The 12,798-nt window shown below is 42.7% G+C and overlaps 1 protein-coding gene across 6 annotated transcripts in view; it reads left to right on the top strand.

Annotated features, from left to right (window-relative positions):
• SLC22A23 (solute carrier family 22 member 23) overlaps positions 1-12,798 on the top strand; it is a 110,095-nt gene that overhangs the window by 10,933 nt on the left and 86,364 nt on the right. For 4 of the 6 annotated variants that reach the window (XM_040090525.2, XM_040090357.2, XM_040090442.2 and 1 more), the window contains exon 2: positions 7,069-7,172. Coding sequence is in view for 3 of the 6 variants with exons in the window: in XM_040090357.2 (XP_039946291.1) it covers positions 7,069-7,172 (104 nt within the window). In the remaining 3 variants the exon portion in view is untranslated. Of the gene's footprint in view, positions 1-7,068; positions 7,173-12,211; positions 12,253-12,798 lie in introns of those variants that run through there. The other 2 variants (XM_040090603.2, XM_040090764.2) reach the window with 1 other exon arrangement.

Genomic DNA, 12,798 nt, shown 5'->3' with positions numbered 1-12,798 from the left:
AAAATATAGGCACTTGGATAATTAATGCAGAAATTACGCAGCTAAGACGTGCATATCAGAAAGTTGTGGTTTTGAAGGAGATGTATCTCAGCAACTTAAACTATGTTAAACTTCAGAAACTGTTAAGGAAATTTGTGAAATCAATGGTTATGCAGTCCTATTTTGTGGGGATAGAAGCTGTTTTCATAGGTTCATATTATGCTGCATCATCTAATTATATCTTTCTTGGAAGACAGCTAAGCACATGTCCCCTGGCTCATGTGCCACCCCCTCTTTTTCTCCCCATTCCTCTCCCTCCCCATGTCCTCAAAAACCTTTGTCCTTGTGGTAGTATCAAAAGTAGTTTCTTTGCCTTAGTTTTCAAATGGTGCATTGCCCAGGTGGTCAGTCATGTCCGCAATTAAAACAATCTAACAATTTCTGTGTACATGACCTTGTGTTCACTGTTCACAAGTCATTTTTCTGGACTGCAGTTTTCCTTGCCAGGTGTCTGCTGTGGTCAGAAATGGTTTACTGGTTTCTGAGAATGGAAAGTACAGAAAACATTGTTCCCACTGCAAGAAAATCAAACTGATTAGGAAGCCGAACCAAAGAAGCCCTCGCATCTGTTGAATTGCCAAGCTCCAATGTATGGGGATAGGGACCTCAGGTTTGTTAGGAATTGGAAGAAGGCAGATGTTGAGCCAAAGATCATACTGTGGTACCAGCAATATTTCCTCTTGACACCTGAGTGCAAGTTCTTGCAAATCTGGATGATTATAAACTTCTCAAAATACCAGTGTGTGCTTGCTCAGTAAAAATTTTGTTTTGAAGTATTGAGGTTCTAAGCGCTTAGGTACTGCTCAAAGATTTCAGCAAAAGCATCCACTTATGATAAAGCTGAACAATGTTAGATTACTTGGCTTGTAGAGGTCTAGCATCATACAGAGAGGAAGTAGCTTGAAAGTCAGGTGTTGACTGTGTTGGGTTGAGGCATTCCAGCATAGGTGTGGTGCAGGCTTATTTGAGTGGCTGTTCAAAGAAAACAAATTAAAAAACCTCTCAATAGCTGTTTTGTTGTTTTTCTTGTGTGTTGTGTTTTTAATGACTCTTCTGGTTTCCAGTCCACTCATGTCTGATTAAAAACATAAGGAAAGTTGCTCTTTGGAGAGGTTTGATTCTCAATGTGGCTGGTAAAAAAAAGATAAAATTATTACTTTTTATATCTTCTTCTCATTACTTTTATATCTTCATCTTCTTCCAGGATTAATTCTACTAGTTTTTAACTCTACTTAATGTTCTCATTTTCAGACGTCATCTTGGTATTTCCACGCAGCTGATTGTACTGGTGGTCACAAAAATGCCACGTGTTCTCAAGAACATTTTATTGACTCTTAAAATACAGATTGGGTGTACTTTGCCCAGCTGTGATCTCAGAGGAGAGGCACCCTTACTCTGAACCCTGAAGGTTAAATAATTTAAATGCTCTCATATTGCCATGGCTGAGAAGGAGATACAGAGATGCCTCTGGGCACTGAAATTCCCCCAGCTTTAAGTGTTGCAGTTGGGCCGGAGCATCCCCCCGGGAGGCTTCTTCTGCAACCTCCCTTGTGTGGTTTTACTGCACACTTATTTTCTGTAGAGTTGAGCATCACACCACTTTCTGGATCTCATGCACTTTCTTTAAGATTAAAAGTTGCCAGAGTGTCATTTTTTTTGCTGGGGGCTGAGAAAGGGAGGAGAGAAATTATGTCCTTCAGCAGTCTAGAGGGAAATCTTGGTACAGTGGTGTCCTGTGGCTGTAATTATGAGTATTGCTCAGATTATTCAGTTCTGTGAAAAGGAATTACTGGTAGGTTTATTGTATTAGAAGTACTGATTGCTTTGCATTCCTATTTGTTTTGGGATTTTTTTTTTTTTAATAGTGCTTGGTCTGCTGACGTGGAGCTTTTCCTCCAGGAGATTATTCTGCCTTTTTAATGTATATTTATGAGAAAGAAAACTGTATTTATTTTTATTATTTTATTCTTTTTAAAATAACTTTGGTTCAGGTTGCTGGGTTTTTTAGAAAAATATCCAACACTCTAAGATAATATAAAGGCATCATAAATTTAAAGTCTCACTGGATAAGGTGTTTGTAAAGAAGATGGATTCTAGCTCTGTGCAGGGTAGATTGACAGGGTTTGGTTATAAAAAGATGAAAGAGGACAGATAGGAAACAAAGAAGCTGAGACCCAGCATACCTCCATGATGAAGAATCTATTCTTATTTTCATTTATTGGTCCTAAAATCGTTCCCTAATGAGCAGACAAGCTGGTGGCTTTTCCCCAGGCAGGGTTTGATGCTGCTGTGGGGCATGCATGATACATAGAAGACAGGGCTTCCCAAGTGGGACCCTCACTCAAGGGATTGGGAGGGCGCAGGTGGCGTGTGAGGTGTCGAGATGGAGAGTGCAAAGGCTGACACAGCAGCCAGGTGCTGCCTGGCGGGGGGGGGACCAAGGCTGCAGCTTCATGCCTGGCTTAGGGCATTCCAAGGCTGCAGCTTTGGTGATCCTCTGGTCTTTTACTGCTGAAACCAGTGCAGAGAGCAGTCACAGCAGAGCTACAATCCACCTGCAGACTGTTTGGGGAAGGGGGTGCTTTCTTTCAGCAACAATCTGGGCATGGAGCATTGGAAGCAGACTGTGAAGCCGCAGTGTGGGAAGAGGGCACGTGTGTCCTGTTCCTCTCTCGTGGGCTTTTTATGCCAGACTCTTGGGTTAGCGTTGTACCAGAGAATCTCTCCTGCCTTCTCATTGCTCCTTTTTAGGACAGAAGGGTCTGCCTTGCATATCTCATGATATGGTGGCAAAGGTAGAGCCAGCCAAATCCTCAACAGGCATCTTGCCTTTTAGCGGTGGGCATTCAGCGTGCTTAAGTACCACAGACAGAATTATGGCCACTGGAGCACAAGGGCTTTTGAGACAAGAGCCCTTAATTCAGACAGCTTGTGTTTGTAGTTACAAACATGCAGCAGACTTTACTTTCATAACTTAGAGCGGTGCAAATACTGATGCGCCTTGTCCAGATTTTCACCCCTTGTAAAGAAGTTACCTGATGGTTACTATTTGGGTGTGTTACTTTTTGCCAGGTGTCTTCCCAAGTATCCCATGTTTTAAATAGCCCTCCATCTTGCCATGAATTATAGTGAGTCACAGCATGGGTGGTGACTCACTGATACCAGTTAAACATTAGGTTCCTGAAGGTGTGACTCCTTCAGCTTTGACCAAAATATCCTGTCACAACATGAAAATAAACACTTGCAGTATATTGCACATCTGCATTGGTGGCAAATTCTCTATGTTGCTGTACCACTGTGAAAAAGAAGCTTTTGCTCTTTAAAAAGAGCTTTTGCTCTTCCTTTTCCACCAGCATATTTTAAAAATAGTTTTTTTGGGGTTTTTGGCATAACAATACAGTTCTTCTTGTTTAGCAAGTGACTTTATCTGCTCTCTTTCTTGTGTTGGGAGGATAGATGGAGGGCAGAAAGACATACAAAACCCAGGGACACACAGAGAAATCCCAGGGAAAATTGAGAAGCATTCTTTCTTCAGGCTCGGTACTGTCAACTCCCAAGTGGGGTACCAGGGGATTCAGCCAGAGCAGTTATAGGATTTAGTGGTTTCCCTGCTTGTAACAGATTAATCTACCCTTTGCAAGAGGTGGTAGAGGATTACTGTCCAGTCTCCAGCCAAAACAATCTCCCACTGCAGATTTACTTGGAGTGCCACTTGAACTGTCATCAGCTCTGCCCACACGAGTGTTTTGTTCTGCAGGGCCATGGGAACTTGTCACTCCTTTCTCCTCGGAGCAAATCTGAGTGTGATCTTTGCAGGATGAAACTGCTGGAGCTGGACCTGCCCTGGCTCTGGGCACAGCTGTGCCGTGTGTGCACACGCCAGCTCTGTTCTGCTCTGCTGAGCCCAGCTGTATGTAAGGGGAGAGGCAGCATTGATGTTGTGTAAAGGTTCCTGCTTTATTTCTAGCTCTTCAAAGCTGAGGCTTTTCCGTGGGGAAGAGAAGGGGGAACACAGGTCTCTGGCAAAATCTCTGCGCATTCAGTATGACAAAGCTTTGCTGGTTTGCTCTGATGCTGTTAAGATATGTGGAGATGATATGGAGCTCGCTATTAAATATGTATTTTGTCCTATTAATGTCATCTTTACCTGAGGCTGCTTTTGACTCCAGCATCCATTTTTCTTCTCTCTCCTTATTCTCGTCTCCCTTTACAAGTTGAATGCTTTGGTGGCACCTACCACTGTCCTTCCAAATTTATTTTGGGTAACTGCTTCATGGTGACCTCTCTGGTTTGGGACAGCTGCCAGAGGAGAAACCAGGATATAATTCAGCTCTTAGTACTGAGCAAGCAATTTGGGGTCATGGCAGATTCTCCAGAATTGTGTGTTAAAGCAATTGTTGATATATCTCACTATTTATATATTTACAAATCTGGAGGGTTTTGCAGAGGGAGATATTTTGGGAAGGTCAGGGGCTGCCTGGTCTGTCAAGAGTCTCCCCATGTGGGCTTGCGTGGCTCTGATTTCTGCTGTCCTGCAGTGAGCGCTTAACAGAGGGCAGGAAAGGGCCAGATGCAGGCTTTGCAAGGAAATGCATGTTTTTATTTTCAGAGCAGCTGGGCAGTTGGACAATAGCCTCAAAAACAAACAAACAAAGGATGACTTGCAGATAAGTTATCGAAAGGAGTGGGTGTGTTTTGGGCACCACTGAAGGACAAGCTGATAGACTGACTTTTCTCCTGCTTTTAAACTCTTGCTCTCCGTGCCAGTGTGCCAGAGGGGTTTGACATCTGTTGTCCTGGACTGAAATTTCACAACAGCCCTTCATGAGATTTTGGCTCTTCCAGCCACGATGTAATCTGGTACTGCACGTTCCCTGCCTGGGGCTTGCGTGAGGGCCGGCTATCATTGGCTAGCAGCAGCAGGCTGCGAAAATGGAAAGGCACCAGGACATCTCCTTTTTCTTTTTGCACTTGGGGGACGCTACTGTTCTTCTGCCATCAATTCATATGAAAATGAATGATTGAATTTTTAAACCTGTTCTTGTATAAATAGGAATATTTTAATAAACTTAATTTTTTTATCTAAAACCAAAAATGATTTCTCAGTTCTAAGCAGCAGATGGACCTTCTGGATTGTGAAAATGAACCTGGAGAATTGTAAGGCCTCAGATGTATCTTCTGAATTTTGTTTTGTTTGCAGCTTGTCTGGGCAGATATTTTTGTTTGCTAGTTGGAGTTTGGTTCTAGAATTGCTAGTGTTAGTAATTGCATTTCCTCTACTTGCTTCTGAAGATTCAACACTTTTGGAAAGCAATCCACTTGCTGAGTTCTTTGCTGCAAATTATTCATAGTTATTTGATGGAAAAAAATCCTTGCTCATACTACTTGCTTATGGTTCTTTAGTGCCTCCAGTCTGTCGGGTGGAAGATGAGACATATATGTCCCAACTTCTACAAACTGGTGTAGTGGGAAACTCAAAATACATTTAGCTTAAACAAAAAGGCTGAGCCTGAGTGCTGGCACATTTCTTTCAGCCACAAAATTGCTATACCTCTTGGTGAGATGGTATATTGCAGCAAGGACATCTGTGGTCTTGGACCAGAGGGGTGAGTCTTGCCTTGTTTGTGGAAGGGCTGTGTGTCATGGAAATGCTTAAAAGTGCAGTGCACCTAATTGAACTCTTTTGAGGGAAGTGGGGTTTTTTTGTTTTTTGTTTTTTTTTTTGTTTTTTTTTTTTTTTTTTTTTTTTTTTTTTTTTGAAGTTGCAACTGACTTTTAAAAATAAATTGCTTACTTCTGCATACTTCTACTTTGTGTTTTTGGCTATGAAACTTCAGTTACTGGTGTCAGAAGGGCTGCTACTATTACATTACACACAAACAGGAATTTATTCTGCAAAGTTTCAATTCTGGAGTATCTGACTCTCCAAAGTTAGCTGTACTTACTTGTCATGAAAAGTGTGTGGCTGTCATTACCATCAATATTTGAGCGCTTCACAAGCCATGGGCAAGCGTATCCTCTTACGTTTATTTCAAGGGTATAATAGTAACTATCCACACTTTACACATAAGAAAGGTTACGTTGCATGTCTGAGGGCAATGAGGATGTTGGGCTGAAGCCAGGAATGCAGTCTGGTTCTTCTGGTTTCCTCTGCATCAGAGGAAAACGGCTTGGAGTTAGGGAAGCCTCACTAGAAACCTTGTTGTTCCTATCTTTCTCTCGGGAATGAGGCAGTCCCTAGTGACAGCTTGTCTGAAATGGTCATTTCCCCTTTCTTTGCACAGAAAAGTTAATTTCAGCATTAACATAGCTTTAATGTGGAGGTTCAGATCCCGTCCAGTCTCTGAGCTGTGAAAAGTCACTGTAGGGCTGCTGTCCCAAGAAGGTGCACGCCTGCACTGGGACTTCCAGATGCTCTGTCCAGCTCCATGCCAGGACTTGTCCTGACAAGCTGTGCCTTTATTCAGTCTCCATCTCCCTCCCACCACCTAGGGAAGATGCTTTTCTGACAATGAAAGCCTCTTGAGACTGTGAGAGCCTGGAGCAAATGGCCATTAGGGGTCTGTGGCAAAGGAGCTGCTTTTCCCCAGGTTTCCAAGCAGCCTTGAGGAAATTAACTGGAGCACTTGCTCTTAAATTGTTGGGCTTGCTGCTGGTGAGCTTCCCAGGGCTCTGGTAATAGGTGTCCGGGGCTGGGATGGTGAGATGCTCCAGCAGCAGCGGTGCTGCCAGTGCTTGATGGAGATTTCCCCTTAAGCTAACCTCCTGTGGCCTGGAGAGGGGCACTCTTAAGTGTGGGATATTTTCACCTTATAATTAATGATCTGATAAAACTCACTGAGGTAAATGAGTCTTTGCTTTTCTTCTTGGGGCCTGGGGTTTGACTTCAGGGGGAAAGCTTTCCTCTGCCATTTCCTTGCACTTGTGCTAGGATTGACCTTTGGAAGAAACTCTACACTGTATTGGTATGTTTGAACACATCTGAGATATTAATTTATTTCAATTTATCTGTCTCTTTTTTTCTTCCAGTGGGATCTTGTTTGTGATTCTGCCTGGAAAGTCCACATTGCTAAGTTCTCCCTGCTTGTAGGATTAATCTTCGGCCACTTGATAACAGGATGTATAGCCGACTGGTAAGTGAAAAACCTTTTAATGCAATGTAACTATAAATAAATAACAGTATTAAATTTTGTTTTGATTGCCTTCTACTTTATATTCATTGGGAACCTTTGCATAATGATTTTTAAGGTTCTGAAAGAATCATGATGGACAGACAGAGTAAAAGTGTGTTAATTGGATCTGAGTAATTTATATCAAGCTAAGTAGCACAAACTATTTGATATTTGGCTTACTTGTTTCCCACTGGCACAATTTATTGCAGCTGTAAAGCTAGTATAGAATTAAGTATTTTCTAATTATACAAGCAAAGCCTTTAGCTTAGGGTTGGTTTATGTTTTCTTAACTAAGTGAGAGGACCAAAAGAGATTGGAAGCGGCGTTGATTTCACTGAATACATGACTAACGTAATGTCAGCCCTGTGCTTACACAGTACCTTTTGGTGAGTCGAAGGCTGTTTTTTGCAAGCCTTTCAATTGTTCTTTTTTTAAAGTTCTTGTTAGGCATATGTTGTAATATAGTGTTAAGGATTTGCTGGCTTATGTGCTGCTTGTATCGGGGTGTTAAAAAGAATAGATCACAATTCCTTGAATTGAGGCAGTTAAAACATTATTGGATACCCCAATGATGCTGAGAGTTCAGCTTTAATTTAAAAAGATGGTCTTGTAATGCAGAAGAGGGGGGAAGTTACGTGGATGACTCAAGTGATTTCAGTGGAAAATTGAAGCATCTGAAACAATAGCTCTACAATGCTGTCCCAGTCATTTCAGCGCCTTCCAGCGCAGTTGCCAGTGCTGGTGCCCTAAATGGCCCCAAGTTAACTCTATTGCCATTCATTAAAACAGGAAAAGAAGAAGAGTTGCCTATTAGGGAAACCTTATAAAACCTCAGCAACTTGCTAGTCAGCTGGGAAAGAAAAGGCCCCCTGCAGCTCTCCAGTATTTTGAATCAAGCATTCCTAGCAAAAAATTGCATCTTAATTTCTGAATAGTCACTGAAAATTTTTGTGCAAGAGACGAATCGTGATTTTTCAGTCAAGCAGGGAACATGCATGAAATACAGTTGAATTTGATTAAAATACCACAGTAAGATGGGGCTCTAAGAACCCATAGAAAGTGTAGAGGGGAAATGAATGAGGGATCTTGCTTGGCTTACCTAAAATGGAGTCAGTGTGGAGAAAGCAGGCTTATTACCAAGTTAGGAAAGTGCTGCTATAATTGACAAATAAGCCACAAATAAGTGAACAACTTGTTGCCTAAGGCACTGGCTTTAAGAGGGAACTGCAGTAAGAGGAGTTAATAGTTCTCTGCCACCAAAACGAGCATCCTGCACTTCCATCCCTTTCTGTCCCCTGTGTGTACTTGGTGCTGCCACATGTGTTTGTTGAACCCCCTTAGCAAGCTGCTTAGCTGAGCTAATGCGGCATAAAATTACCCTGATTTTCAAATATCTAAAAACGTCTAGTGAATTTGGGAGAATTGGTTTCCAGCTGTGGCGCAAAGGAGAAAAAGGGTAACTTTGGTGGCTGGAGGGAACAGTGACCCTTTTGTGGGTGACTGGAATGGACATGGTTTGCTGCCGCTGAAATTGGTCCTCATACTCCAATGTGGACTGCATTGCCAGCTGATGCGCCTGACACAGCAGGACTCCTGTGCTCAATAGGTTTGTTTTTTTACCATTTAGCAGTATGATTTGGGGCTGGTAAAAGAAGGCCTAAATGGAATTTACTTTAAGTTTATTTAATCGCAGCTTGAATTTCTGCTAAGGTGTGGGGTTGTGTAAAGAGATGGATACAAAGGGGTTGTACAGATTGTACCTGGTAGAAAGAGAAAATGAAGAAAAAGTCCCAAGAAAGAGCCGGGAGACTAAACAGAGTAATGCATAAAAAGTGTTATAAAAATTCAAAATCTGTTTTCATTTCACTTATATACCACTCTCCAGTTCAGATAATTAGAAGATGCTTTGGGGTTTTTCTGCCATTAGGGGCTTTGCTTTTCCTCTTTGAAAGAAGCTTTTAAAGCTGAATTGAGGCAAAGGCATAGAGTATATTAAGGCAATTTGCTAAGTAAACGGAGTGCTCTACGTTCAAAACACAGTAGGTGTGCACACTGGGACAGCTCTGTGTGGAAAATCTCTAGGAGGAAGGTCAGCAAACATGCTCAGCTGTGGGAAGACCAGCTGTGTCCAGTGCCTGAATAAGTTACTTGTTCTACAGGCTGAGAGTGCTGCTGGCAATTCTGCCTGCTCTGGACAGAGCCTGTTGAGGTTTGTGTGGAAGGTTTCTTCCTGGAGCAGGTGGGCATGGTGTTCATGTAGCCCCGAGACAGCAGGTCTGTACCTCTCATTGCCCTGTAGTGCCCCTGCTTTGCACCTGCTCTGTTGCCTTTTGGAACTTTTGAGTCAGGTCCAGTCCCAAAAGCAAGAGAGAGCCTGCAAAGAATGGCATGGGAAGAGCAATTTGATCAGTTGCCAGACCAAGGCTTGGTTATCTCGGGGTGGCAAGGTACATGCCTAGGAGCGTGGGAAGAGCAGGTCTTGTCCTGAGCCCGTTCGCTCTCCCCCTGTGGAGCAGCTCTGACGTTAGGAATATCTTTTCGATGTATTTGCTTATCATACCGTGTGGGGGCTGCACATTCTTCAAAAGCCTGGGGTTGCTTGTATCCCTGGTTATTTACCTGTGCAGGCAGCATTTAGCATTTGATCTAGATAATAGCATGCAGTGTAGGCTGAGACTTCCGTGATACAGTAATCTCTCTCTGGAACGGTTTGGATAGCAGCAGATAGCATCCTGGGGCTGTTTTACCAGGGAAATTGTGTATGGTGTAATTTTGCACAAGCATTTCCATGTACTGTTAGACAGATAATTCTGTCTGCATATAAAAGGCTTTTTTTTTAATGCTCTATGACACCATCCTGTCAAAACACTGCTGGATCACCAAATATATGGCTGATAGCTGCCCTGAAGCTTTGTTTTTCTGAGAATTGTGCTGTATGCCTTGGTGAAGAAGATGACTAGTTTTGTGTTTGTGAGGAAATGCCTCTTACCAGAGGCCTTATCTGGCCTCAGTTGGTTTTTACAGGCTCAGGAGGCTCTTGGATTTCCTGATTTTTTTCATTATCAGCAACCATTCATTTGCGTAACTTGTATAATGGTAGAAGAAATTCTGTGTCCTAATGATGGATAACCTTGAGTACAGAGGGTGGGAGGAAGGGAACTGAAGTATGCTAAGCATGAGGTCTTTTTCAATCAACATCAGGGAATGGCAGGTCAGGCTTGTGATGAGAATTAAGTTCCTAATTCTAAGTGTTTGCATAATGCCTTTCATCTGCAAAACACTTCCACAAATACTAATTGGTATGAATTACGGCTTGGCATAACAAAAACGGGGCTGCAAAAGTCGGTGCAGATAGCTGATAACACTATAAAGTTCATAGGCCTTTTCTTTTTTTTTTTCTTTTTCTGTATTCAGGGTTTTACATGAGGTATTTCCCCTCCCTGCCCAAGTGCTGTGTTCCATAAATACAAAATCTGATGCACAGACAGCAGTCATTGCCCCCGTGTCCAGCATGTCCCCAGTGTGTTGTGCATTGCGGAGTCAGTGATGATGTGTTCCCACCCTCAGCCCCACTGCAGCTCATCTTCCAGTGGGTTGTGCTTGTACCCTGATGATAGAGAGCAAACTGCTTTGACCTTGCTTTCATCAGCTTGCATGTTGATTCTGTTTTAAAAGCTTTGAATGGCTAATGCTAACAAGCTAAACCTTTGAGGGGCCTCAGAGGTGATACTGTAGCTGAAAATAATAGTAAACCTGTTCTCATGCAAGGAGCCATGACAACACTTTCCTAGGTGCGACTTTGGAAAAGCCTGCGTGATGACTGGTACACTCTTCCAGTTCCCAAAAATGTAAAAAATTATAATGATGTCTTTTTTTCAACCCTTCACTCCCTATTTTATTTTAAGTACTGCAAAATCCCACGTTCTAATTGTGAATACATGTGTATAATGTATTTTATAACTGCTGGTGACAATCTGCTGAAATAATTGAATAGAAATGCTACAGCATGTGAAACTGGACTAAGTTGTGAGATTTAAATGCTCTTTATTGTGCTGACATTCGACCTGATGGCTGGCTTGCAGCTGACAGTCTGCTTTGAATGGGTCTGTGAAAGCTGCCTACGAAAAGCAAGTTCATGTATTCTTTGTGAAAATGGCATATGGAACTGACTAAAAGGGATCCTCAGTTCCACTGGAAAACTTGTGGGAGTTGACAAGTCGAAAAATTTTGGAAATCTCCACATAATGATCCAATTCTTGCTTAAAAATAGCCTTGTGCTCTGGTACTTCATATCGTTCTGCTTCCACAGAGAGAGGGGAGAGAAACACTAAACATATGATCGAGATGTTGAAAATCTCATGTTCCTTGGACGTTAAAGAGCCAAGCTCTGCAGTGGCTGCCCCCACATTCAGTGGTAGCATAACTCTTCCGCCTCGTCAGCACTGTCCAAATGCATACAACTACAGGTTGCAGCTGCAAAGGAGGGTCGCAAATCCCCTGCCCCTGTTTCCTGTAATGATTTTTGAAATGGTTTATTCCTCACCCAACCCTCCACTGAGGCTGATTTTGCGGGTCTCTTCAGCTGCTATGGGGTTACAAGGGGGAGGGACTTGGAGTTCACAATTTTTCTGTGAGTGTTATTATCAACTCTCTAAGGCTCCGTGAAGTGAACTGAGTCCCGCTTTGTGCTCAGTCGATGTTTGTTAGGCTTCTTCTCAACAAATGAGACCAAGAAAAGTAGATTCCTGAGCTGGCTGCTCTTGTAGCTGAGACTGAAAAGCACATGTCTCATGGGAAGAGGAGACCTCTGCAGCTAAAAATATATTATGCCATTCAGCATATAATACCATATGCAGGAGGAAACACAGGTGACCTCACCCCTGATAAGTAACAGCTGTGTTAATTAACCAGTACAGCCTTGCCCCTGATGAGTAACAGCTATATCCAATAAGGGTGAGTGAGATAAAAGAGGGGGTTGGCTGATGAGGAATCTTGAGAATCATGAAGTAGGGTACTGGGGCGAGAGAATCACTGCTGTGAGGTCAGTCTGGGTCTGCAGTCAGAGCCTGTTGTTGGAACCTGCAGTGACAGTCTAGCTGGGTAAAAGCCTGCAGTCAGAGTCTGCAAACTGATACACACAGTCAGAGCTTAGCAGGAAATAACCAGTAGTCAGAGGCTGCAAGGGAAACCTACAGTAGGAGCTTGCTGCAGCCAGAGTCACTGAATAGTTGGAGTGAAGATGACTAAGCCATGAAGAGGAATAAACCAGGACCCTTTTTATGCTGTGTTTAACAGAAAGTCTGTGCCTTGGATCATTTTCACCCTCTAGTAAGAGGGCTGCTGCAACACCATATATTCCCCTGTGCTACAATAAAAAGCTCTGAGACATTGATTTTAATTTCCACGGGACTTTTTTATGGCCTTACAGTAGTTCCTAGATGCTTCCTTGTTTATCTTTGTTGTTTTGAAAATGCTGGTTAAATCAAGCACCAATACAGTGTCCTGCTTCTGAGATGGACTTGCCTATGCAAAGCTGGCAGAGAAATCTGGGATTTAATAAAGGGAAAAAAAAAGAGAAGAATGGAAC

This window comes from Hirundo rustica, chromosome 1 (assembly GCF_015227805.2).
Source record: "Hirundo rustica isolate bHirRus1 chromosome 1, bHirRus1.pri.v3, whole genome shotgun sequence".
Classification (NCBI taxonomy): Eukaryota; Metazoa; Chordata; class Aves; order Passeriformes; family Hirundinidae; genus Hirundo; species Hirundo rustica.
Note: the sequence above shows the minus strand (reverse complement) of the source record. Positions and strands in the feature narration are given on the sequence as shown.